This window comes from Penaeus japonicus, unplaced genomic scaffold (assembly GCF_977035675.1).
Source record: "Penaeus japonicus unplaced genomic scaffold, GWHDUDI00000001_assembly GWHDUDI00000007, whole genome shotgun sequence".
Classification (NCBI taxonomy): Eukaryota; Metazoa; Arthropoda; class Malacostraca; order Decapoda; family Penaeidae; genus Penaeus; species Penaeus japonicus.
In genome coordinates, this window is record NW_028234409.1 from 42,574,172 (window position 1) to 42,601,896 (window position 27,725).

The following is a 27,725-nucleotide window of genomic DNA, read 5'->3' on the forward strand; positions in this document are numbered from 1 at the left end:
ATATTATCGATTGATGCTACACTAATGTCCCCCTCTCCCCCTCCCCCCCACACACCGAATAAAGAGGTTGTTCCTTACAGGTGGGTGCCATAAGGGCCAAATTCCCACGTTCCCCCCCAACGCTCTTACTCACGAACCCCGCTAGAGCGAACCCACACCGGAACCTGCTATTATACAGTTTCCACTTCGCCAAAACCCCCATCGTCCGTTTGTACCGATTAGGAGCGGGTTCCTACGCGAACTCTGGCCGTAGGACGAATCGGGTACAGAGGCGGACTAGGCAGAAAGATCACTGTAGTAGGAGAGTCCTGAGCGAAACAGAGGTTACAAGGTCTGGTTTCTATTCTCTCTCTCTCTCTCTCTCTCTCTCTCTCTCTCTCTCTCTCTCTCTCTCTCTCTCTCTCTCTCTCTCTCTCTCTCTCTCTCTCTCTCCCCTCTCTCTCTCTCTCTCTCTCTCTCTCTCTCTCTCTCCCTCTCTCTCTTTCTCTCTCTCTATCTATCTATCTATTTATTTACCCCCCCCCTCTCTCTCTCTCTCTCCTCTCTCTCTCCTCTCTCTCTCTCTCTCTCTCTCTCTCTCTCTCTCTCTCTCTCTCTCTCTCTCTCTCTCTCTCTCTCTCTCTCTCTCTCTCTCTCTCTCTCTCTCTCTCTCTCTCTCTCTCTCTCTCTCTCTCTCTCTCTCTCTCTCTCTCTCTCTCTCTCTACCCGGGCAAAGCAAGGCGGCTGAGTGACCGGTTAGTCGATTTCTTGGCGTTAGTGTTGTCGCGAGAACACCGATTAATTCAATTCCACGCATTCCGACCTGTTTCCCTTTATTTCTCGCTGCAGGATCCTCGAGACAACCCTCCTGAACCCCCTAGCGTACAAAAGCACACCCAAAACCCCCCTTGAACCCCCGTAAAAAAAGGAAAACCCAGAAGTAAAAATCGGCAGCGGGTGACGTACCCCGCACGTGTGAGTTCGTACGTCTGTTGTTCGTTTGCTTGGTGAGTTGGTTAGACAGACTTCGCCGTTCAGTCTTATGGTAGCATTGTGTAGGTGTTTGTGTGTGTTGTGTCGTGCTCGTAGCCATTACCTTTTTGCTCTTTATCTTTCTTGTTTATTTTTTTTTTAAATATCTCTTTCTCGTTCTCTTTTTTCTGGTGTTTTCTTTGTTTTATTTTTTTTTTTTGTTCTCTTCTTAAAGTGATGTTTATTTATGATATACAGATATATATATATATGCGGCTTATGGATTCCTTACGGTTCCGTTAATTTTTGTTGTTGTTATTAACCATAAAAAAAGTGGATTATATTGAGTAATATTTAATATCATGTGTGTATCTTAAGTTAATTAAGGGTGGCGGTGATACATAAATGTGAGTGAATATAATACGTGTGTGATAACAAGACTTGAAAATGGTGAAATGATTCATGAATTTGTGTTGTTGACTGAACAAGGGATGAAGCCGTGGTGTTTACCCGAAAAGTGAATTATGACTTACTAAATTATTCTCTTGGTATTTACTACAAATGGAGACTCCATTCATCCCTACTGCCGCTGGAGATTCTATGCTTGGACGTGAACAGTTGTTCTGTGCTGTTATTGCTTGAACACATGTTTTTTCCTTTGAGAATATTGTGCTCCGTGACGAATGGAATTGGTGAACTACCCATAAAAGGGAAAGCTTACGCCCTTGTGTGAATTAGAAAAGAGAGAAAGTGCAAATCCAGAAGTGTTGGGGCAAGACAGGGGACATTTGAAAGTGACCAAGAAATGAGCACGGTATGAAAGAGCATTTCATTTAAACTGAATGGGATAGCTGCATTGAACGTTTACGATTTCCATATCCGTGAGCTTTGACAACCCGCGTTTCTGTTGATATGTGATTTATGATTTCAAGTTGAAGAAAATGAAAGGATTATAAGGGAGAAGTTGAATAAACCGTTCCGGTATGAATAAACGGGTTAATTGCTGTTCACGTTCAGAGAGAGAGGAAAGGAAGAGCTAATGTATTCATTTACGTATATTAATCTTTTGTTTTGCGTCAAACGCAGTGTTTGAATTAACCTGAAAAGAAAACTGATCGGTAAATGTGAAGCGCATGTAGTGGTTGGTGTTGATGTCACGCACATCTAGGGAGTGGTGGTTCACAGTGTGGTAATATCCGAGAGATAGAGAGAAAGGGAAGGGGGGGGGAGGGGTGTAAAAGGGGGCGAAAGGGGGGAGGGGAGGGGGGAGAAGGAGTAGGAAGAGGAGAAGGGTGGTAGAAAGGAGAGAGAGAGGGAGGGGAAGGGGTGGGGGGTAGGTAATGTGGTTTAAGGCTTGGATGAGTGGCAGCTTGTAACGAAAGTAAAACCTGAGCGTTCTGTTGGCTCGTCATGCATGGCGGGGTTGCTTACGCCTATCTGACACCGGCTGGGGATGGCGACTCGCGACATTTTCCAAGGCATATTATTTATTTCCTCGTCTCTTTGTAAGCGGTTTATCGGAGGCTTTTGATTTCCCCTCCAGTCGCGGGGTACTTTTGCGTCGGTGTGGCTGTCGTGCGGATGGTCGGTTAGGCTTAAAGGAAGAAAGGATAGAGAAATGTGGATAATGAGGTGCGTTGTGGCAAGACCGGGTTGCGTATGTGTGAAAGAAGACCTTAGTGTTGCCACCAAGTCGGTAGTTCTTTTACTATCGGTTAAAATCGCCTTGTTAGCGTGGATTGGGTAGTGTTGCAGCCAGGTGGACGGCAGTTAAGCCTTTTGTTCTTAATAAGCGAGTTGGACAAGTATGTAAGGGTTTAAAGGGTCTCTATGAACGAAAAGAATTTGTCGCTAAGGTTTTTAAGACCGTAGTTATCAGCATATCTTGTGATTGACTTATGTACCCGAAGAAATTCCATTGCGTTTATTTGGAGGGAGGATCTGCGGCAGACGGGTTGCGTGTCTGAATAATTTAGAGCGGTGTTAGAGAGAGAGAGAGAGAGAGAGAGAGAGAGAGAGAGAGAGAGAGAGAGAGAGAGAGAGAGAGAGAGAGAGAGAGAGAGAGAGAGAGAGAATGAAAATGAAAATAAAATAGAGAAGGGGGTAGGTAGGGAGAGTATGTGGTGTGTTATCAGGTGGCTCCGCAGTTTACGTCATTAAGCTTAAACTTTGTTGGGAGGGGGTGGGGGTGGGTGGGGGGAGGGGGTTGCGTCAGGTCGCCATTTCTCTCTAACTAGTGTATAAGCTGACCCTTCCTCCCTTCCTGCCCTAAACCCTCTCTTCTACCCATTCTCCCCAACCACACAACAGCCATTTCTTGTTCTTCCTCGTCTTTTTCTTCTTCTTTTCCACAACCATCTCCTCCTTCCTTCCTCTTCCTCCTCCTCCTCCTCCTCTCCATCCACAGCAGTTGTGTCTTTGATCGATATGTAATAGTTGGTGGGGAATGCGGCGGCAATCTATCTCGTGGCGCTCGTCTGTGTGTTGAAGACGTGTGTGTGTTTACGGATCCTTGACGGGCAAGGTCAGACGGCGGATGTCACTGATCACGTGGCCAACATCGCCGCCGCCGCCGCCACCGCCGCCACCGCCACCGTTTCCGCAGCCACTGCTTTTCCTCTTGTCCTCTGCTGCGACCGTGGTCAGGAGATGTTCGGTGCTGTGTGTGTCTGCCCCGTGTGTTTTCTTTTCGAAATGTTCCTCTGTGTCTTGGCAGTTGAAGACTCGTTCGGAATGTCTGGATGTTCGTGGCATTTGGTTGTTGGGTCGTCTGTACATTCCTCTTTCACCAGGCATCGTTGTGCACGCCGCTGCCCCTCTGCGTTGCCGTTTCATGACGACACGAAACCCGCAAAGTTGTTTCTGCTTTAAAAGCTGGAGAGAGGGAGAGGGAGAGGGAGAGGGAGAGGGAGGCGGAGAGGGGTAGGTGTTTGGCGCGGGGTCGGTACCTCTCGCGGGTTCATGATGGCAAGGTCTCCGGGATGCAAAGGCAATATTACCCCTCCCACGTGTCATCGTGGTCGCTGAGTACCCTCGTCTCCAGTGTATGTTATGAACAGCGAGTTATGTAAAGGGAGTTGTGCTAACTTAGTGCTCGCGCTGCGGCCTGCCTTTCTCTCTCCTACATGCTGTACGCGGCCCATTGTTAAACCAGAAAAGTCATCTGTCGTAATGTATTGTTTTCGAGTAGAAACTACCTACTTGTTGCGAGATACACACCGCTGCCGTTGCTGTTGCACGCTGCCCCGACGCCGCTACATTCGCAACGAGGAAGTCTTCTAGGACTTTTTTGTAGTTTGTTTTTCTTCCTCTTACGCGGAAGTGAGCGCGGGAAATTTTTCTCGTTTACGCCTTTCGACGCCTTGCAACGCCACACTGCATTGCTACTGACGCTTTTAGTTGACTTCGTAGCGGTGGGAGAGATGCGTAAGAGGGCCGCATAAGCGTGGTGAATCGTGGTGCGAGAGACGTTGCAGAAGGAAATGAAAGCATGGAAAAGTCTCCCTCCAATTTTCGCAATAGGAATGGATTGACGGGAGGGGGAGGGGGAGGGGGACTCTCCCACCTGATGTTGTCACGTGGTTGCGGTGACACAAGGGGAGGGAAAGGGAGGTAGACAAGGGAGGGAGGGAGGGAGGGAGTGAAGGGGGAGCGAGCGTCTAGCGGAATGCACAGTACGCCGTGAGTCAGCATTCGACGTCTGGGGTCCGGCGATGGCCAGTCAGCCTAGCCTGTCAGCCCAGAGTCAGAGGCAGCCCCGGATGTTGCTGGGATTAGAGATATTAAAGAGGGATTAGGTGTTGGCAGTGATAATGCCACAGGTAGAAATAAATACTAAAGTGGCTATAGTAAAGACAGCGAGATAGGACAACGAAGAACAAGGAAAGATAAAGAAATAAAAATCACCTTTGGCTCCACTTTTCTTTCACGGAAGGTTCGAACTTCTTCTAGCTCAGCAGATCCGAGGTTCCCTTACGAAGCTCGGAAGACTCATGACGTAGGCTCTTCTGAGGCTGTTTGTTACTAGCACGAGTCAGCGCCTTCCTCATCGTAAAGCAGGAGTAGACAGTCTGAGTAAGTGGTTGTGAGGCGTGGAAGGGTGAACTTATGTGTGTGCGTGTGTGTGGGTGTATGTGGACGTGTGTGTAAGAGAGTGAGTCAGCACCAGGGGTCGTCCAAACCAATGCTAAATCGCTGACCACGTGTTTTTTTTTTCTGTGCGACACTTGCTCCTCCTCGCAATCCCGTGTATAGACACTCGCGTTTGGCTGAGCACGCGTAGGTGGTGTTGTTGTGCTGTGATGGTCATTGCGCTGTGATTGCGGCGGTAGTGGTGCTACCTGGTGTGTTTAGCGACGGCCAGCTTTTCCTTTTGGTAGGTTCGTTGCTGTGGCAACGTATGGTTTTCATTCAACAGCATTGTTGATATATGTCTTATCTTCTGGAAGGAAAGGGCGATGGTGATATATCCGTGGTATCTCTGTTTTTATCTGGAACTAAAAACGATAATTGATTGTTAATGCAAACCCCCGGTACTGCTTCCCCTTCCCACTACTCCCTCTCCCCTCCCCCCTTCCCCTTCCCTGCTCACCCCTCTCTACCGCCCCGTCTCCCGGACCCTCCCAGTGCATGCAATCTCACTTTTTATGTAAAAACAAGGATATCCTTTCACGAGGAATCCCAGAGTTATCAGGAACAAAGACAGAACGTCAACAGAAAAAATGGACCTAATGGGACTTAGACAGACAGACACAGACACAGACACAGACAGACAGACAGTGAAGTAAATAAACGACAGATAGGCTATAAGAACTAAGCCGCGGAAATGCCTCCTGTATACAGCCTGAGACAGAGGAACGGGGACACACACAAGCGGGAAAGAAATAGCGGGAGACAGGGAGGAGTAAAATTCCTCAGTCGTCATCCTGGCGAGTCACAAATCGGGCGAGGGCTGATGACGTAAGAGACGGTGTGGTGGGGGGGGATGGGGCGAGGGAAAAGGGAGGGGGGTGGAGACGGGAGGGAGGGAGGGAGGGGAAGAACCTAATGCTGATGGTGGAAAGGGAGTTACGCGCAGATCATTGTAACTTTATTATCGTTATCAACAGTGGGGAGCTTCTTCTGTCGTAATGGAAAGGGTTAGGGTGAGTGAGAGGGGAAAGCATTTTTTTTTCCTGAGTGTGTTTGGGACAATGACCTTGACACAGACGCACGCACGCACACGCACAGTCGCGCTGTTGTTACAGGCACTTACAGCAGTGCCGGCTAGCGGTGTGCGTGCGTGTGTGCGTGTGTTTTTTGATGCGAGCTTAGGGAGGACGGCTGTCTTTTGACTTCTGTGTTGTGACCTTGTGTCTTCTATGCTTTCTCTCTCTCTCTCTCTCTCTCTCTCTCTCTCTCTCTCTCTCTCTCTCTCTCTCTCTCTCTCTCTCTCTCTCTCTCTCTCTCTCTCTCTCTCTTTCTCTCTCTCTCTGTCATTGTCAGATTTGCTTTTTATATTCTCCAGAGAGACTGGATTGACGTCAGAATATGTGTGTCTGTTTGTCAGTTCGTGTCTAGGTCTAGATTCGTCTGTGTGCGTGCCTTTGGGTTGCCAGTATGTCTGTGTCTGTCGGTGTTGCTTGCCTACCCGTCCCTTCCCCTTTCCCTTATCTCCCCCTCTTTCTCTCCTCCACCCTTTTCCCCATCTTCTCCTCACTCTCTCATCACCCCTCCCTTACTAATCCTTCACCTTCTTCCTTCCTTCTCCACTCATCCACTCTTTCTCGTCCATTTCTTCTCTGCACCCCTTCCTCTCCCCTCCTATTCCTTTCTCTCCTCTTTCCTCTCTCCCTCCCCTTCCACTCCTCTCCATCTCCCTCTCCCCCTCCCCTTCCCCTTCCCCTTCCCCTTCCACTCCTCTTCCCCTCCAACTCCTCTACCTCCCTTGCCCCTCTCCCCCTCCCCCTCCTCTCCCCTTCTCCCTCCCTTACTCCACTCCGTCTCCCCCCCCCCTTGTCTTGGAGACGCCCGCACTTTTTCCGGGAATTATTTACTGCTGCGCCAGTTGTTCGGTCCACTCCTTCGTTGTTTACTTTTCTATTTTTTCCCCTCCCCTCCCCTCCTCTTACCACCCCCTCCCATTCCGCTTCTCCTAGTCGTCCGCCTCCTCCTCCCCCTTCTTCATCCTTATTCTCCTGTTCCTCTTCTTCCTCTTTATCTTCCTCTTCCTCTACACCTCTTCTTCTTCTTCATTCCAACATTCCGATTGCAAGTGGAAAGTGCACGCACTGCTTTGTTTTTATTCTCTTCCTTTCTCTCCCTCTATCTTGCCGGTCTGTTCTTTCGCTATATCATAATTATCTCTCTCTTTCTGACTCTCTTTTCACAGAGTCTCCCATCGACTCCCCCTCCGCGCTCGCACGCGGACACGCGCATAGAACGTGCATACAGACATGCGCGCTCGCGCACACACACCACACCACACCACACCACAACACACCACACCACACCACACCACACCACACCACACCACACCACACACACACACACACACACACACACACACACACACACACACACACACACACACACACACACACACACACACACACACACACACGCACGCACGCACGCATTCATTCTCACAATCACTCGCTCACTCGGCCACCCAAATACACACATCTATTCAACCACCAAGTCACTGACTCATTCGAACGCCCTCAAAGGCACCGGAATCATGCGTGCATTGCGAAATCTCTGCTCACGACCTCATCTGCTTAGTGTTTTGAGTGCAGGTTTTTTTTTATCATCTGTTAGCTACGTGGTGGGAGTGTCTTTTGTTCTTTGTTGTTCATTCCATTTCACTTTCCTCTCTCTCTCTCCCCCCTCTCTCCTCTCCCTCTCCCACTCTCTCCCTTCCCCCTCCCTCTCCCTATCTCCCTTTCTTTCTATCTCCCTCCTAACCTCCCTCACCCCCTCCCTCTCCCTATCTCCCTTTCTTTCTCTCTCCCTCTCTCCATCTCTCCATCTCTCCCTCCTAACCTCCCTCTCCCTCTCCCTCTCCCTCTCCCGAGTTATTTGAGGAGTTTGTCTGTACGTGGAAAGAAGTTAGCGAAAGATTAATAAAGTTAGCGACTTTGTAGCATCAACTTTTACGCTCGCGACGTTTGTTAGGGTCTCCCCCCCTCCCCACCCCACCCTCTTGTAGTTTTTCTCCCTTCCCATAGTCTTATCCTTATCCTTATCCTTATCCTTACTTACCTTTTCTCTTTTCACATCACACCCCTTCCTCTTCTTACTTCTCCAACCCTAAAATCCTCTTCCTCTTCCTCCCTCGCACCCTCTCCCCATCCCCATCCCTATCTTTTTAGAGCCACTTACGCAAGTTTCGAAAGAAAAAAAAAACATAGGCCTATCAGTATTATGTTTTAGATCAATAAAAAGCAGTCCATTAATTAAATGCTCTACCCCCCCCCCGTCTACTATACCCCTACACCCCAGGTTGCTATACCCCTTCCGCCAACCCTTAACCCCTTTTATCTGGGTCATTTTACTGTGTCACCCTTTAAGATGATTGCGCTAGCTGTTGGGTTGTTTCATGTTGTGTGTGTGTGTTTGTTTGTTTAAGAGTGGTCGTACTGTCTTGTCGCTCATTGTTTAGTAACTCGTTTGTGTTGTCGTTGTGTAGTTTTGGTTGTCACTCGCTTTCTTTTTTTCTTTTGTTTGGTGTGTACTTTCTCGTTCTTAGTTTTTGTTGTGTCGTTCCTCTCTCTCTCTCTCTCTCTCTCTCTCTCTCTCTCTCTCTCTCTCTCTCTCTCTCTCTCTCTCTCTCTCTCTCTCTCTCTCTCTCTCTCCTCTCTCTCTCCTCTCTCTCTCTCTCCTCCCCTCTCCCCTCCTCCCTCCTCCCTCTCCCCCTCCCTCCCTCCCTCCCTCCTCCCCCTCCCCTCCTCCCTCCCTCCCTCCTCCTCCCCTCCCCTCCCTCCTCTCCCTCCCTTCCCTCCCTCCCTCCCCCTCTCCTCCCCTCCCTCCCCTCTCCCCTCCCCTCCCCCCCTCTCCCCTCCCCTCCCCCTCTCCTCCTCCCTCCTTTCCCCTTCCCTCCCTTTCCCCTACCTTGACCTTCCTCCCCCTCTCCTCCCCTTACCTTATCTTCCCCTTCACCTTATCTCCTTTACTTCCCTTCTTCCCTCCCTCCCTCCCTCCCTCCCTCCCTATCTATCTTCCCACCTCTCTCTTCTCTTCCTCTCCGCTCCCTTCATCCCATTGCGTCATCGCGTATGTCTTTTTGGTCGAGTGTTTGTTTGCATACTTGCGCGCAACTTTTGATCTGTCATTAACCACATCAAGGAGAGTTAGGACCCTTTCTGAAGGCGCCACCGACAAGCCCCTGACATGTTTTTTTCTGTGTTGAAAGTCAAATGCACACTCGCGCGCACTTACGCACACGCATACATACATACGTACACATACACATACATACACATACACACACATACACATACATACACATACATAAACACACATACATAAACACACATACATACAAACATACACACATACATACATATATACATACATACAAACATACACACATACATACATACATACATACATACATACACGCATACATACAAACATACATACATACATACATACATATACATACGCAGATACATAAACATACATACATACATACATACATACATACACTTACATACACATACATACACATACACACACACACACACACACACACACACACACACACACACACACACACACACACACACACACACACACACACACACACACACACACACACACACACACACACACACACACACACACACACACACACACACACACACACACACACACAAATTACTATCCGATAAATCTATCCGCTTGTAGAGATACACCGTTGACCGTTACGTAATGAAACATCTCAAAATAAGAGAAAAATAAGTTTACTACAAATGAACAAAGCTTCTATACCCTTAAGTAATAGTAAACGTAACTATGCAAATTAGGTTGAATTCAGCGATTTCGTGATGACCGACTTATTGACTGACTATCGGGCTAATCAGTCCAACCAGTCCGTTCATCACACGCACAGTCAGTCCCCACGAAATGCCGGCACAGTCACCACCGCCGCCGCCGCCGCCGCCGCTCGCACGGTCACGTGTGTGGTGATAGTCGGACCAAAGTTTTAAAGACAAAAGTTTGTTGGAATGAGTTGGGTTCTCAGGGAAAAGTTGTGGTGTGTGGCGGGAGGGAAGGAGGAGGAGGGAGGGAGGGAGGGACGGAGGAAGAGGGAGGGAGGGAGGAAAAGAAGGAGAAAGAGGGAGTGAGAGAGGAAGAGGGAAAGAGAGGGAGAAAGGAGAGGAGGGAGGGAGGGACAGGGGGGAAGAGAGAAAGGGAGAGAAAAGGGTGGAGGGGGAAGAAGGGCAAGGTGAAGGGGGGAGGAGAGAAAAGCGAGGAGAGATGGAGAAAAGGAAGGAAAAGAGGGAGTGGAGAGAGAGAGAGAAAGGAGATGGAGGAGGGAGGGGGTAGAGTGTGGAATAGAGAAGCGGAGAAAGGGGAGGGGGGTGGATGAATTTGGGACGAAAGGAAATGAGAAGGAGGAGAAGGAAGGGGAGGGAACGAGGGAGGAAAGGCATCAACAATAGGTATGCATCGTAGCGGTCACGCGGAGAGTAAAGGGGGAGGAAAGAACGGGTAGGTATCCGATTGGGTACGATGGGAGGGAGGGGGGGGGGCACGAGGAAGGAGGATGAGCAAGAAGGAGGCACGGGCATGGAGGAGCAAGAGGAGGGAAGAGTGGCATGGGTACGATCGCTGCGGTGCGGCTTGGGGTACGGGGAGGTCACGAGCGCACGAGAGGCTGGCTTAGGGGCACCGAAGGAACCTTGACCTGTGTGCGAAGAGGAATAGGGGGAGGAGGTGGAAGTAGAGGAGGAGGAGGAAGGAAGGAAGGAAGGAAGGAAGGAAGGAAGGAAGGAAGGAAGGAAGGAAGGAAGGAGGAAGGAAAATGAAGATGAAGGTAAAGTGGAAGAGGAGGGAGGAGGAATGAAGAAAGAAAAAAGAAAAAGAATGAAGATAAAGATGAAGAGGAGGGGAGGCTTTCTTCCTTCATTTTGAGGTCGCTGGAAAGGAAGGGAGAGGGAGGGGTGGGTATAGAGAAGGGGGGAGGGGGAGGGAAGTGTCATTGGCGCCAACGTGGGACTTTCTCTTCTTTGTGTTAATGTTTATTTTTATTAATTTATTTATTTTTTTGTCTCCTTATTTATCTCCTTTTCTTTTTCAAGTTCATTTCTTCTCATTTTATTGATCTCGCTCTTTATCATCACCTTCCGGTTTCGTCTACGCTCCAATCTTTGTTTTTACGTTCTCTTTGCTCCTACCCCAACCTCCTATCTCGCTTCTCTTCCTTATTCTTCCACTAGCCCCCCCTCCCCCATTCCTACCTCCCCTTCCCCTTCCCCTTCCCTTTCCCTTTCTCGCCTCTCCCTCTCCCTTTCATCCCCTCCCTCTTCCTTCCTCGCCTCCTCCTCGCCTCCTCCCCTTCCCCCTTACATTTTCCAAAGCCATAGCCCTACCGAAAGCAGTTAGATGGAAAAAAATAAATAAAAATAAAAAACAAAACCATAAAACACTTATACCAACACGAGGCACCACAGAGCCACAGATTTGAATTAATATCTGTTGCGGGCGTCCGTACCGTATCAGCGTGGAAGTCAAAGTTGTATTCCACCCACGTACGCCACCTTACCGCCCCCTCCCCCCTTCCCCTTCTCCCCTCCTCCCCTCCTCCCCTCCTCCCCTTCCATGTGACCACGAAAGGAAACGACATTAATTGTCTCTCTTGACATTAATCCTCCCTGGCATTAATTGTCTCTCTTCAGGACATGTAATCCTCCCTCTCTCATTAATTCCTCTCTCTTTCTCTCTCTCTCTCTCCTCTCTTCTCTCTCTCCACCCTCTGTCCCCTCCCTCTTCCTCTCCTCCCTCTCTCTCTCTCTCTCTCTCTCTCTCTCTTCCTCCCCCTCTCCCCCTCTCTCTCGCTCCCCCCTCTCCCTCCCCCCTCTCCCTCACTCTCACTATGTGCGTGTGCGTGGATGGAAATTGGATGAGCTATGGCAGATCTAAGAGCATATTCTTTTCAATGAGCCATGACTAATGTGTGTGTGTGTGTGTGTGTGTGTGTGTGTGTGTGTGTGTGTGTGTGTGTGTGTGTGTGTGTGTGTGTGTGTGTGTGTTTGTGTAAACTCAAAAGAATAAGTAATACGAACTAATGACACTGAAAAATGAAAGCAAAGACTTTGATGATGATGATGATAATGATTCGGATTGAAACTTAAGCAAGGAAGAGATGGTTATGGGAGAGAGGGAGGGAAGGGGGTGAAGGAGTGGGGGGAGAAGAGAGTAGTAGGGGATGGAGAAGGAGGGGGGGTAGGGTCGGTTGGGGGTGTGGGGGGGAAGGAAGTGAAGTTTTAATAGGAAAAGTTGCTGGACGGAAAACTTGACGCTATCAGTTTTGACAGAAAAGTTTTGTTTTGGGAGTTGTGTGCTCCAGGGATTCTTTTTTTCTCCTCTCCTGTCCTTCCTTCTTTCTCCCTCCCCCCTCCCCTTTTTCTCTCCTTTTTCCCGCTTCTCTTCTCATGTTTTGCCTTATTCATTCTTTCCTTTCTTTCTTCCATCCTACTTTCATCCATCCCTTCCTTCCCCTCCCTTCCCCTCTCCGTCTATTCCTCTCCTTCCCCCCCCTTCCCCCTCCCCCCTTCCCCCTTCCCCCTTCCCCCTTCCCCCTTCCCCCACCAATCCTTCGTTCATTCATCTCCAAATTTCTCTTCAGTTACTTAAGTATCACACTCGTTATCTCATTCATTTTACCCCCCCCCCTCGTGTAATCCCATTAACGATGTCTTTAGTCTGTCATGAATTTTTGATTGAGTAATCTGTTGTATTAGTTACTGTTCGCAACCTTTTGTTTTTATTTTTGTATTGTTCTTTTGTTCGGCGGTTTATCGGTCTGCGATTTGCATTGTTGCTCCTGTTTTATCATTATTATTTTTAATAGGTTGTTTGAGGGGTTGTTAATCTACACCTTTTATCTATCTATCCATCTGTCTATCGACACACCTATGTGATTATATATATGTTGTTTTGATTGATATATGATCGGCGTATCGTATGCTAATATTTTTTTTCTCTCTTCCACAGGTTGTCTTCTTGTATAATGATCCTCGTTCGTTCATCGCTTGACCACTCCTATTGTAGGTAAGGAGAGAGAGCGAGTGAGATTAATGGGTGCTTCTAGAAGGGTCTAACTCTTTATTTTATTTATTTTTGTTTGTTTAAACGTTTTCATTATCCTGTTGCTTTAGTTTTTTTTTTTTATTATTCAGAGGTGATTGGGCGTAACCTGGATTTGATTTGTCAGGCAGATGCGAATATTTGTCTCTCTTTGGTGATTATATGAGCTGTGTGAGAGCAAGAGTTAGTTTTATTGTTTTTTACCGTTGTTTGTTCACGCTTTCGTCATTATTATTCCCATCATTTGATTTTGTTTATTGATTTGCCCCGTCTATTTATTTATTTATTTACTCGTGAGTGGATAGTTAGAGCTTTATGGCCGTGTTCAGTATGTTTGCCAAAGTTCACTAATGAGTAGTTGTAAATTAACACTGTTGCAGTTGCCAAATATTGATACGGGCTCGTGATTTTAATTCCCTAGGCAACTATTAGCATTAGCGGAACGGTCCGGATTAAGTGTACATTCGGTTATATTCATGTGTACGGATAAATTTTTTGTTTGTTTGTTCTTCAAATTAGTTCAATAGTGTTTATTTTTATTTTTTATTTTTATTATTGTTATTTTTCTTAGACTTTAAGTATTAGAACATAAGATGAGATAAAGGGTGTGTATTTTTGTCACGTTATGCAATTCGGTTTACATTTCCCTTGTTTCTTCTGTATTCTAATTTTGTATTCACGTTTTTTGTTTATTGTCCTTTCCAGGTGAAGCGGTGGTAATTTCAAGAGTTTTCGCCGCGGCGGCTTGATTGTGGTAGTACCAGATCCTTGCGGTAGGTTGTAGCTGGTTTGGTTCTTAATGGCGCACATTTGTTAATAATTCCCTAACAGTACCATTGATTGGTGAAACTAATGCTGAATGAATATTCCTTTGAAAAAAGTCTGGCTGTGGTATCCTGAACGCCTGTGTTTCAACGTGTAATTTCGCCCTTCCAGTGAGTCGTTTTTAGCCACGGGAGTGCATGGACAAGCCCCCGGGACTCGTAGGGACTGAGCGAAGCTTCCCAGTCCCCCAAACAGGGCCGGCAGCCATGCTAGCCAGCAATAAACGTCCGCGATTAGACAACATCCGGCCACCCATACCTAATGGGCCCGGCATGCACGCCCGCCCACTGGTGGCCCTCCTTGACGGGCGGGACTGCGCCGTCGAGATGCCCATCCTGAAGGATGTGGCCACGGTAGCCTTCTGTGACGCCCAGTCGACCTCAGAAATTCACGAGAAGGTACGGATAGAAGGCTGCCTTTGTTTTGATTCTGATTTTGAATTATGTGTAATTCACGTATATACATAAACCTTTTGGATGCTTAGAGTCACACCGTTCATATCCGATCCACTGCTTGCGGCAGTCCTTCGTCTCGAGGACCATCCCACACTCATCCTTCACACACCCTTCAAAACTGGCATCCCTGACTCATCCCCGACTCATCCCCGTGCCTGATATCTCCCGCAGGTCCTAAACGAGGCAGTCGGGGCGCTCATGTGGCACACCATCACACTCACGAAAGACGACCTTGAGAAGTTCAAGGCGCTCAAAGTGATCGTTCGGATCGGCAGCGGGATCGATAACGTCGATGTCAAGGTAGGTTTAGGAGATCGAGGGAGAGCGAGCGAGAAACCTCTCCTCTCCTCAGATTCTGGTTTCCGCTTAGAACGTACGTGTGTGTGTGTGTGTGTGTGTGTGTGTGTGTGTGTGTGTGTGTGTGTGTGTGTGTGTGTGTGTGTGACAGACAGACAGACAGACAGACAGACAGACAAGAGAGTTGGTGTTGATAGATCAGAGTTTGTGTTTTTTTGTCTTCTATTTTCACTCTCTTAGTCTTTGCTCTTACTTTTCTGTCATCTTGTTCTGTTTTTTATTTTCCTCTCCTCTTCATATAGATTTCCCACATTTCCCCCTTCCTTTAGTTCCTCTTCCTCATCAGTATGGTAGTTGCATATATTCTCCTCTTTGATTCTATTAATCCTTATGCCATTATCCTTTATATTTTTTTCAGTAAGTAAATCAGATATTCCCAAAGTTACCTTTCACACAAGGTCATGCAATATGTAATTGTTTCATTAATCAGGTGAAAACAAAAAAAAGAAAGTTGTACAGTGGAATTATACACAGAGTTGCAACGTATCCCAAGAACATGTCAAAACTTTTGAGAAAAGAAACGAGCCGAGTAGAAGAAGAAAATCACAAAGTTCTTCCCCAAACTTTTTAAAATGCAGATGCTGGAAAGATCTGGATGGTTGAGATCTGCATTAATGTAAAATAACTTATGATGGAGACAGCCTTTTACTGCTTATTATAGCCTCTCAATTTTCATTGTAAACTTGCCCAACTTGTGTTAAAAGTTTTAATGTCTCAACTTTTGGAAGTTATAAAACTTGTTTCACAGGAAACAAAAAGTTGAAAGTTAGACTCACGGTTAACTTGAAAAATTTCTGGACTTGACGAAAGTTAGCACATTATGGAGCCGTCGATGAGATTATATCTTGGATGTACAAGTAAAGTTGCTTGTATGATATTGTGTAAGCTAGCATTAACCTTTAAAACCAAGTGCATCCTAAGACTTCATGAATGGTTATTTCTGTCCTCTTTATAAAAAACATATTTAGTTGGGTGCAACGGGTCTCGTCTCCTGTCTCTTACTTATTTCTTTTTTATGAACATCTCAAGGAAGTTTGTTGGAAAGCTTTGCTAAAGTTAAAACTTTTGCTTTAGACTTGATAACTCAGTAAGTTGATTGCTGGATTCTTCCAATAGCAGAGTTTTGGGATAGTTAGAATTATTCTCTCATGATTGGTTCCACAGTTGAAGTTTTTTTTTTTTTTTTTTTTTACCCCCCACCCAGAGTTCTTTTTAAAGTTTGATGAGGTCTGGACAAAGGAGAAAAGTTTGTGATAGCATTGAGAGAACCCAAGGGCTTGCAATTAGCTCAACTCTTGGCAACTTGCCATCAGTATTGGTATTCAGAACTTTGGGCAGTGTTCATATTAAACTTTTCATGCGTGTCTTTTTATCTAATTTAGCTCCCATTTCGCTTGGTTAACCAGCCAGGAAGGCGGTTGCCTAAGTAGATGTAGAAATTATCTGAATGGCATTTGCAGTAGGATTTATTTTTTTGTATTGTTAATTTATCCTGTACTGTTAATTCTTGCATTTATTTTCTCTTAGCATTTTCATTTGGTCTTATTAATGTTTTGCTCTGGAGATAAATCATTTGGAAGCAGTTTTCTGTAAACTGAGCCATTTTGCAGTTGGCTATTAATGGGTCATAAGATCTTGAATTCAGAAGCTTTATTATTAAGATTAGCTTACAATCTTAATCCAAAATAGAGAAAGCTGCATTAGTGTACAAGACATTATTAAAAATGGATATGTATAAAAAAAATCTTGGATTCTGCTCAGTTTTCATGAATTGTTGTTAAATAGTCATCAAGTTTTGTTTTAGATTTAGTAATGCAGGTGGCACATGTGTAACAAGACAGGATTTTTATTGGATGGCAGTAAATGGTTGTTTTTGGTACACTAAGTGACAGTTAGTCAAAATCAATATTTATACAGTAGAAGAAGAGGCATATAGAAATGCTAGATTTTAATCAAATTAACCTAGTTGTAGCCAGAAGCCATTGCTCTTATTTTTTTCGGAATCCACCAAATGTCACGGTAAATACTTTCAGGATACTCATTACTCCTTTGCATTTTTTTAACAGGCTGCAGGCGAGCTGGGCATCGCAGTGTGCAACGTACCAGGTTACGGAGTAGAGGAGGTTGCCGACACCACCATGTGCCTCATTCTAAACCTATATCGTCGCACATACTGGTTGGCCAACATGGTCCGCGAGGGGAAGAAATTTACGGGTCCCGAGCAGGTGTGGGAGGTGTGATAATAGATTAACCACAGTGTTTATGCGCCATACACAGAAATTCTTCTGCGCTGAGTATTTTCCCATGTCCCATTGGAAAATATTGTGTGTGTTGAACACTTGTTTATGGCCCATAATCACTGTTTATTCCACAACAAAAAACAAAATGCTTTAGGTGATGAGGTAGCTAGTTAGCTTTCTATTTTCATTCTAAGGGTGATTGTTAGTTGTAACTTTTTGACAGTGCAGAATTTAGGATAGGTTAGAAGGAAAAAAGAATTAGACTGTAAGAGACTGATCTTCTTGGCCATAATATTTTAAGAAACCTAAAAGCTTACGGCCAAAATGTATTATTAAAGGGTAACATATTTGCTTTGACAATCATAAAGCTAGGTATTTCAACGTCTTGTATTTCAACCAGGTTCGAGAGGCAGCCCAAGGATGTGCTCGGATACGTGAAGACACGCTGGGAATAGTTGGTCTTGGTGAGTTGGCCTTTTTGCCACCAAAGTAAATGTATGTATATATGTGTATCTGATGTTTTTGATTAGGTTTCTTATTTTCATAAATCTTAATAAATGACTGTTCAACAACACAGGTCGCATTGGGTCTGCTGTGGCGCTAAGAGCAAAAGCCTTTGGTTTCAATGTCACATTTTACGATCCCTACCTCTCAGACGGGATCGAGAAGAGTCTGGGCTTAGCACGAGTATACACACTACAGGTATGTTTCCAGAGATGTGCATGTTTTGTTGTGGTCATTCACTTTCATTGTGTAATTATGGGCTTAGCTTGAATATATTACTGTTATTATCATGTAAATGGTATGTACTTTAGTCTACAGTGAGTTTCAAAAAAAAAAAAATCAAAGCAATAACTTGAAGTCAATGTTGTTATCAATATTTCATCTTCTCGTTGATTGTCATGGGAGTGAAGAGTTGCCTCTTTTTCATTTTTTCCATTGCAGTGATAGATATAGTTATTTACTATAATAGGTAACACCTTAACCTTGTTCTGCATTTCAGGATCTGTTGTACCGAAGTGACTGTGTGTCTTTACACTGCTCCCTCAATGAGCATAATAACCACCTCATAAATGACTTCACAATTAAGCAGGTGAGAAAGTTGTACATTCTGAGATTTCTCAAATGATTATTTCCAGATGTCTTCCACTTTTCACTGCCTTTGGAATTAGGATTGTCAGTTTTGTAACAGCTTGTGTATAGCAGGATGTGTTTGTGTATATACAGGAAAGGGAAATAGCTAGCTTGTAGAGTGATGACAAAGACCCAGTAGACTCAGGAAACCCTCTTTTGGAAACCTTGTAATCATCAGGAAGCCAACTAACGCTGAATGGTTTTAAAGTGGGTGAGTTTGGGAATATGCTCTGAAGTTTGTTAATCATTTCTGGGGGGGTTACTGTTGATATCCTTAATGAAAACTTCAAACATAGATAAGGAAAGGTGGCTTTTATCCAGAAAGAAATTTTCTAATGTAAAGAAATGGTAAGAAGGATTAATAAAAGAAATCTCTTCTTTGGAGGGTTGCAGTATATATGCTTTATATATAAGAAGGACATAGAAACTAGGTTATTTTGATTCAAAGAAGCGTGACCAGATATAGAATATGGAAACTGTCCTAACTGAAATAGCAGTAGTAAAGTATGGAAGGGAATAGTTAGGAAAAAGATTTTCTGTTTGATTATACTCCTGAAGGGGATCATCCCCCCCCCCCACCACACACACAAAAAGAAGAAAAAAAAAACTATTTAAAAAAAAGGGATAGGTAAGTTGTATGTATGGTACTTATTGGACCTATATGAAGTCCTTACACCTCTATCAATGGTTAACTTTTCCAAATGTCAAGAACAATTATTTTTTTTAACTTCCTTTGTTTTTTAAATCAATAAATGGTATTTTTTTATGTCTAAAGCATAATAACAATTATTTTAAGTAGAATTATAGTATTTTCTCACATAAAGTATGGGAAAAAAAATTGCAGTGTCAAAAAGAAGTTTCAGATCAGGTTATGCCTCTTTTTATGTCTATTTACTACTTTTTTATTATTATTAATGTCCTTTTCCTCTTGATTTATATCTCCATCTTTTTCATAATCTCATAAACACAATCATTTTCTCATTCACTTCCTTAATTAATTCATAATAGACTAACCTTGAACTCTAAATCATCGCAATTTTCTCATTGACTATCATAAATTCTTCACAGATGAATTAAGTCTTATCCTTTCTTCCTCTCATCCTCAGATGCGGCCGGGGGCTTTCCTGGTGAACACTGCTCGAGGGGCATTGGTGGATGAGAATGCCTTGGCCGCGGCTCTAAAGGAAGGCAGAATCAGAGCTGCAGCTCTTGATGTTCACGAGAATGAGCCATACAACCCATTCCAGGGTATGCTTGCCATGGTTTCTGTCATTTTTTGTTTTTGATTGTTATTTGATACTTTTTGGATGTTAAATTCAAGATTTTTATGCTTCAAATTCATTGTACATGAGGTATTCAGTTTGCAGTTTTTATTCAGTTTAATTTTTAAACTTAAACTTGATTATATAGTAATTTATGCCTAATCAAAAATGCAAATCTGTTTTTGTGTTGCAGGACCTCTCAAAGATGCACCAAATTTGATTTGCACTCCGCATGCAGCATACTACTCTGATGCATCCAGTAACGAGTTGCGAGAGATGGCTGCCAATGAGATCCGCCGTGCAATAATAGGCCGCATCCCAGATGCATTACGGAATTGTGTCAACAAGGAATATTTTGTGAACAACTATAGCGAAGGAGGCGTCAATGGCACCGTCCCATACTATGTCCCGGTTCACTCCACTACGCATGACTCTGTGCCCCCACACTCGAGTGGACCCCCGCCCACGAGCCATGTTGGTGCAGGCATCCCTCCGCCCCCACACTTGCCTCCCACTGTACCTGCAAGTGGAAGAACCTCGCCCCAGACTGGACCCCCTGGTCCGCCCGGTCCTCGAGAATCCACCTCACCATAACACAAACTTCCTTCACCAATTCAACTATCAACCCTCCGCTGTAAGTGTGATAGGGGGATCTCTTGCTTGAATGTAATTAATGCATTTATGAATTGAAAAGTGTCTCATCAGATTAGTATGTCAGATTAGGCGTCATGGTTTGGTGCATGTATAGTTATTAACACACCCCTTTTCTTTTCTATTTCTTTCAGGTGACCACAAGTCAAGAGTCATTCCACCATGAAAGCTGAGTCGAAGTAATTACAGGTGGCTGCTACTAAACACTGGGTTATTACTCAGAAATCGTGCAAAGTCTATGTACAAATTTGCCTATTGTTCCTTGATGTTAGAAGGACCAAGTCCCCCTCACCTCAAAAAAGTGCAATGGACGCTGGGGAAGAGGTGAAAGTGAGAGGGTGCGAAGCATTGTGTGTATGTGTGATCTAAAGTGAAGATGCTTGTGGAGGTTATTGCCTGAATTACGGCACTGCATTTTTGGTTATTGTATTTTTATGTTAACTATTTTTTACTCTTTGCAGTTAGTGTAAGGAGGGGCTGTATTACATTACTACAGGCCATCCCTAGGTAAAAGAAAGGCAGATATTGTAACTCAGGTTCTTATCCTCTGTCATGTATGCAAAAAAAGTATTCAGTCCTAAGATGGAGAGATCCTAGGTCATAGAATTTCCTTTCGGGAACATTTTTAACATTCTGTGACCCTACTTACCAAAAAAAAAAAAAGAAAAAATAACAAAAAAAAATTCAATTTGAGATATCAGGTAGGAAGTACACTCAAACTTGCAGTATTATGTTACTTACATTATTTTCAGACAGAAAAATTGCAAATTTGATTTATTTTATTTTTTTATTTTGTCTCTTTACAGAGGTCATATTTTATACCTGTAGGGTTTCCTCCTCACACAAAACAGGTTTTCCTTGCATGATAAGTCAGACTTGTCAAACTATGTAAATCAAATTGTTTACAGCTGTAACTCTTTAGTCCTGTATCATTTTTTCTCCTTACCTTAGAAAGTAAAGGATAAGTTTAAATGCAAATGTTGTAAATTTCTTTTGAAGTGTGGTTATGGTTTCCCTACTGAGAGGTTTTAATTGTCTATTCAAGTGCTTAATAGGCCAAACCTTATTCAAACTGTGCTGCTTTATTACACGAAATTCTGCGAGCACATACATTCATACACCAATATTAGGAAACCTTAAGCTCGTTGGAAGAGCAAGTCCAAACAACACAACTCCAATGCCTATTTGGAAAGTAGAAAAACAGCTCATTTGTTTCAGCTTGGCAAATTATCCGTCTTATTTCCAGTTGTGAATTACGAAAAAGTAAAGTCTTGCTATGTAAGACATAAAGCTCACTAAGAACCGAATGGATTGGGATTCTCAAAGTGAAAAGTAGATAAGAAGCAGTATTGCACCAGTGGTAAGGGAGGAATAAGCTGATTTGGTATTATTGTGCATTTTAAGAAACTTTGCATCCAAGTTCATTGTTTGTATTACAGCTGTTGCATATATATAAAAAAAGAAAATAGAACCAATAAGAGGAAAGAAAACAATAAAATCATTGGCCATCTTACAGAGGGAGGTCCCACATTTTGAACAGTAGTTTGAATGCATTTGAATTACAGATCCAAAAAATTTCACAATCTGGCAGTCTGCAGGAAAGCCTTATAATCAAATACAAGACTTTGTACATAGTTATTGTAAAATATTCATAAGTGAAGATAAAATCCACAGGTAACAAGGGGGATGTTTCCATCTTCATCAAATACTCAAATACCTGTTTTCAATAGTTAACCAGAATACCAGAACCAAGTGCAGTAAAACGAGTGCTTCAGATGTGACTGCTTGAGAGTTGCACGTTTTTAGGAATTTTAGTGCCACTCCAAGGCAGTGTTGTTTGACTCTGGTACAAGGGAGACCAGTTTATATCATGAGGAAGAAAGAAAGAAACAAAGAAAAAAAAAAAAGGATGATTGTTATGATTCATAGAAGTCATGTTCCTAAATGAACTGCACTTACTTATTGTGCAGTTGTAAAGTTTTTTGTAAAACCCGTAGCCAAGTGCATCGTAGTTATCAATAAAAGACACAATGGTTGTTGTCTTATTAATTAAAATCCTGTTTGTGTGAATTATTGCAAGCACAATATTTTGATCTCTTCCATTTTTTTAAATATATTTTTTTTCATTTCTTCAGTGACAGGTAATTCTTGTACCAGAGGTATAGAAAATGCAAACATGGTGTTTCTCTATTATAATTCTTTCATTATTGATAATAAAAAGTTAACTATCAGCAACTCTGCAAAAGTCAGGTGTCCCCAATGTTAAAAATGCTACAAGACTAACCAGCTAAAAGCATGTTTCACAGGCCAAATTTTAGGAGCAATGCTGATAGGACATACATGATTGACCTAAATGAAAAAGAATATGCTTTTCATCGGTGTCCTTGTAATAGCAAGTGAAAAAGCAGGACTTTGAAGTAATCAAAGTTAAACGGACAAATTTAAAAGGGGATCCATTATTATGTTTCTTATTCTCTCTGAAATTCCTGCTCTTTTGCTGATTTCTTACATGCCATCTGCGGCTTACTGCAACTCAGCTGTTCTGAAACAAATTTTCTAGTTAAGATGTAGGAAGGAAGTTGAAGATATGATCTTCCACCTTATTTGAGAATAAATTTTTTGAAATAAACTTTCTTTTTATTACATGATTTGAGGTGAATGAAACAATCCAATCTAAACTTGTCCTCTCTTTAATGCAGAATATAGATTGGAAACAATAAATTTGCTGTTTCATCTACATGGGGAAAACAGCAATCTTTTCTAAACTAAAAATAATTAACAATTTGGACACTGGCTGCTTGTAAATATATATACAAAATAAGACAAAATTGTTCTGATTGAAAGATGCCATAAAACAACCTTGTAATGTGTCATCTCCAGTCCTATTTAAGTTAACATCAGATGGATTTATCTCAAGGATAACATGTGAACACTGACAATACTTATTATACATGATGTAACTAACTCACACTTAAGTCAAATAATAACCTGCTCAGCTTCTCTGGAACCTGTTCAACAGGAATACTTCATACAATCCATAAAATGAAGGTGAATCATAAAAATTATTTTTTTACCAACTGTAAATGCAACACTTGCAGAAATGTTCCCAACCTCAACACAACTACTTAAAAAAGAAAAATATATTTAATGAAGATAATCATTTTAGCAGCTTAACATGACAAAAGATTTACTTTATGTCTGGATCCTACTAATTATTGTGCACCATAGGAAATAACAAACACTTTAGTCAATCTCGTAAATGTTGGTTTTCATGAGCGTCTCCATGGAATGTACCACTGGGGCTCCATCGGAAGTGCTGACAACTCCCAAAACCTGGAAAAGATCATTTTTATTATTTTTGTTATTCTTTTTTAAGGGGGTGGAGGGAGTAGAAAACTTAACAAGAGGATGGAAAAGGAAAAGGACGAGAGTGAGAGGAGAAAAAAAGAGGAGAAAATTCTCCATGTGAAAAGACCTATGTTACTTACAATACAAATTATATATATTGGATGTCCTTAACTTATTTGCTGCGATCTATGATTCTCTACCATAAATGTATGTTTGACTTACAGTAAGACTTTATTAAAATTACTTTTTATTTTCCTAGACAGTCATGGTATGTGAACTGCATACTACCATTTTAGTTGATTACAAGATTGAAATGGCACATAAAAGCCTCATAATATAATAAAACAAATGACAAAAAATGTTAAAATGATTAAACTGATCAGTTTATATGGCATGTACATCATTCAATTAAAATCTATTTACAACTGCACATATTGATGCCAACAATGATCTATTATATAAAGTTATTCATTCTTATTTATACATTCCTATGAAAATACAAAACAAACAAACTCACAAACTCTCAAACACACTCAACACTCAACACACACACACATATAGTACAAAATCACCCACCTTAAGGTTGCAGTACATCCGTGAGGAATGGAAGGAGACGCGGACTGGGAAGAAGTTATCAGGAACACCTCTGGCTGTGAAGTCCATGGCAGCAGTTGGGGCAGTCTTATCAATAACAGGAATACGCCACACGAGCGAGCAATGGGCACGGTCGTACTCGTGTTCTCCTTCACAGTCATTGATCACGGGTGGGGGGGCACCGGAGGCAAGTGGAATGGTTATGGTAACCTCATTGAGTTCCATTTCTGTATTCTCTAAGGTGTACTCGATGTTGACGTCGCACCCTCCTGCACCGTTCTCCTGGGGCCAGCAGTTAACTGGGGAATGGTAGAATGTTAGGCAACCTAATGCTATATTTCTTCAAATATCTTCTTGAATATGGATAAAACTTTCACTCTGATCAGAGCACTAATAATCCAAGGAAGGTATCAACATATTCTTTTATTTATGTTAAGAAAAAACAAATAATTAAAAAAATATAAATAAATATACAAATTGGGGAGATAAGAAAAGAAAAGAGAGAAAGAAACATACTAGATAATGGCACTTGACTTTCATCTGTTGTCTGGAACCTCCACTTCAACACCCCTACATCTGTGTTTGGAGGGAATGGCTTGTTAGACATCTTCATGCCTATTTGTCCACAAGAGCGCCAGAGGTCGCGGTCTACGTTGGGATGAGTCTGCAGCTGGATAGGTCTGTTATCTGTGTTGTCCACCTAAAAAAAAAAAAAAAGAATGTTAGCTACTCCTGGTAAAAAATTATGAGTTACATTTAGTGGAAATCTTGATCAGTACAAAATTTCTGAACTGCTTTTAACAACAGAAAAGGGAAAAAGAATAAAGGGTCTCCTCACCTGTACTTTAATAAAGCCATGGTCACTGTCTGTGATTCGGAGTTTGAGGATTCCTTGGACTTCCATTGTCTGTAGGCCTCCATCCCTTCCAGCTCGCACCACCAGGTCCTCCGCCATGACGATGTGGACTCTGGGGGTGGATATTATTTTTCAGTATATTGATACAGGTAAATAACGGATTCTGTCAGCTATGTAAATCTCTGTATATTCCCTCCTTTTTCTTTAATGACTAAATAGCAAATTACAAGTAATCCAAAAATTCTAACAAAACTTGATGCATCACAAAATATATATTTTAGATGAGATTCCCACAATGCAGTTTTAAGGAGAAGAGGAAAAAAGGAAAAAGCAAAAAAGAATAGAAAAAGAAACTGGAGGTGCAAGCTTACGGCTCAACGTCCACTTGGGGCGTGGACACCGGCTGCATCTTGGACACAGGCTCTGTTGCAGACACCACTCGCTCTCCTTCAGACTTGAGCTGGTCGACGAAGGAGTCCACGTCCTTGGCCTTGCTTCCCAGCTTCATGGCACGGTTTGAACCTGATGCCTTCATGGGGGTAGGCCTGCTCTCCTGGAAAATGAGGGAATTGTTTTACTTGTTATCTATGGCCAATTATCAGCATCATTTATTTCTTTAACTTATTTATTCTAAAAACATAATTTTCTTAGTATATATATTGCAAATATATTTCAAAACTCTTGTAATAGTTGTAGAAAAAAAGAACTAAAAAGCTGCCCATCCAACTTTCATACCTGTGTGGTGGCTGTGATTGGTTCCGATGGGGTGAAGCCTCCAGACCCACCTCCGAAACCTCCAGACATGCCAAAGCCCCCACTGTTTCCCCCCGAGAAGCCTGGGGACTTGATTCCTCTCTTGTTCTCCTCGTAACGTTTGCGCTGCAGCTCCTTGGCCTTCTCCTGCAAGTTTTAATAAACATTAAAAATCTAATTCAATTTCTTTATATTCTATAAACAGAACAAAGAAAAGAGGTCACACAGAAAAATGTTAATAAAGACGTACCACTATATGGGGCATACATGATTTTGAAAAAATCCTAATCATTCTATTTTTTGTTAACTTTTTTTTATGCCAGTAATCTTTGGACAAAGTAGTATCATAATAGTAAAGAACCATCATAAGTGATTTACAATACACATACTATGACCCATAATGACTTCATTATGCTATAAAATTACAGCTTCTAATCATTCTGCTAGAGCACAAGTTTTCAAAACTGGTTATGGATTAATAAATTTGGTAATGTGTAGAAGGTTTCCTCTCGGCACAAAGCCAGAAAGAATTAACACTGGTTTATCTGGGTGACTTTTCTCACCAGGTATTTCCCCCATTTCCCCTCCAGGCCATAAGAGACTACTTCATGTCCCATCTTATCTCCTTTCATCTTCCCCTGGGACCTTCTCTTCTCTCATTCTGAGGCACCTAGACATTTTAAGGTTCTCTCTTATCTGTTATATAACATTATACACTTAAAAACATGCTATATTGCTGCCATATATCATATGTTGCCATATGATGTATGGCAGCATTTTTTGGGGGCTTGACACTAGACTCTTTGGTAACTTTGAAGACCAAAGACCAATTTATCTTAGTGAAGACTGAATATTTGGGGTTAACTGCATCTGGAAGGGAAAGGGAGGGTCCAAGGCACTGTGGTCTTTCTGGATTTGAAGAGACTGAACAACTAACTTCTTCAATAAAGTATACATGCCTACCTTCATCTTGGTACGAGCCTCCCTCTCTTGGGTCTCCCTGACAGCTCTATAGACCTTCTCTTCATGCGAGTCCATCTCGACAAAAGTGCGGATCTGAGCCAGGTTCACAGACTCCCTATAACCAAGGGCCACAATCTCGTCAAATGCAAAAATAAGATGGAATGAATTATCTAGGATCTCACTTTCTTCCATGTTGCGACAGTACTCCGGGATCTGTTGGGATGCAAACGTAAAATAAGTCAATTGGCAGTGTGTGCATGACAAGAGATTGGTGCATCTATATAACTAGGCAAAACCTAGTCTGCAATGACACTAACCATATTTGACATTGACTTTTCAACTAATAGAGCTTACTGCTGCTGATTGAAATGGCTTCATATTCTTTTATTCTTTAACTCTATTTCTCATGGTGCTAAATCTGATATGGAATTAGATTAATTCTAATTTTCTGGATGAATTTAAGAAAGGAAAAGGAGGAACTAGGAAGGGAAGATGGAAAAACAGAAGGGGGAGGAGGAATGAGATAAGGGGAGTAAGGAGAAGGGGAGGGGGAGAATATTGAGGGGGGAAGGAGGAATGAGATAAGGGGAGTAGGGAGAAGGGGGGAGAAGATTGAGAGAGAAGCAAAGTAGAAGTTGAAGAATGAAGAAGCAAGAGAATCAGAGAAAAAACAGAAAAAAGGGAAAGAAGCTGGAAGAATAGAAGGATGGTGACATAGGAATGGTTTTGAATCTGAAGAATGGAGGTAAAGAAATGACATACATTTATATGGCAATTTATCTTTATATCTATTACTGACTTCAGTAATACATATGTATATATGTGTATGTATATATCTATATATATGTATATGTATATGTATATGTGCATGTGTATGTGCATGTGCATGTGTATATGTTTATGTATATGTATATGTATATGTATATATATATATATATATATATATATATATATATATATATATATATATATATATATATATATATATATATATATATATATACATATACATATATATACATATACATATATAACATATACA

The 27,725-nt window shown here is 42.7% G+C and overlaps 2 protein-coding genes across 13 annotated transcripts in view; one reads left to right on the forward strand and one right to left on the reverse strand.

Annotated features, from left to right (window-relative positions):
- The window catches only part of CtBP (C-terminal binding protein), a 62,782-nt gene extending 39,984 nt beyond the window's left edge, over positions 1 to 22,798 (forward strand). For 2 of the 12 annotated variants that reach the window (XM_043019449.2, XM_086538748.1), the window contains 11 exons: positions 13,153 to 13,209; positions 13,951 to 14,018; positions 14,182 to 14,468; positions 14,697 to 14,825; positions 16,949 to 17,116; positions 17,523 to 17,586; positions 17,700 to 17,824; positions 18,126 to 18,215; positions 19,363 to 19,504; positions 19,712 to 20,152; positions 20,304 to 22,798. In XM_043019449.2, coding sequence (XP_042875383.1) covers positions 14,208 to 14,468; positions 14,697 to 14,825; positions 16,949 to 17,116; positions 17,523 to 17,586; positions 17,700 to 17,824; positions 18,126 to 18,215; positions 19,363 to 19,504; positions 19,712 to 20,112 — 1,380 coding nt within the window. In that variant the 5' untranslated portion in view covers positions 13,153 to 13,209; positions 13,951 to 14,018; positions 14,182 to 14,207 and the 3' untranslated portion in view covers positions 20,113 to 20,152; positions 20,304 to 22,798. Of the gene's footprint in view, positions 1 to 989; positions 1,049 to 3,412; positions 3,613 to 4,884; positions 5,026 to 13,152; positions 13,210 to 13,950; positions 14,019 to 14,181; positions 14,469 to 14,696; positions 14,826 to 16,948; positions 17,117 to 17,522; positions 17,587 to 17,699; positions 17,825 to 18,125; positions 18,216 to 19,362; positions 19,505 to 19,711; positions 20,153 to 20,303 lie in introns of those variants that run through there. The other 10 variants (XM_043019450.2, XM_086538750.1, XM_086538746.1 and 7 more) reach the window with 10 other exon arrangements.
- A 45-nt stretch (positions 22,799 to 22,843) lies between these two features.
- The window catches only part of deltaCOP (coatomer subunit delta), a 16,027-nt gene continuing 11,145 nt past the window's right edge, over positions 22,844 to 27,725 (reverse strand). Inside the window, exons 3-9 of the mRNA XM_043019448.2 lie at positions 26,684 to 26,896; positions 25,703 to 25,867; positions 25,339 to 25,520; positions 24,950 to 25,079; positions 24,628 to 24,811; positions 24,094 to 24,410; positions 22,844 to 23,502 (exon numbers count right to left, since the gene is read on the reverse strand). Of these exons, the coding sequence (XP_042875382.1) occupies positions 23,413 to 23,502; positions 24,094 to 24,410; positions 24,628 to 24,811; positions 24,950 to 25,079; positions 25,339 to 25,520; positions 25,703 to 25,867; positions 26,684 to 26,896 (1,281 nt within the window). The 3' untranslated portion in view covers positions 22,844 to 23,412. The remainder of the gene's footprint in view (positions 23,503 to 24,093; positions 24,411 to 24,627; positions 24,812 to 24,949; positions 25,080 to 25,338; positions 25,521 to 25,702; positions 25,868 to 26,683; positions 26,897 to 27,725) is intronic.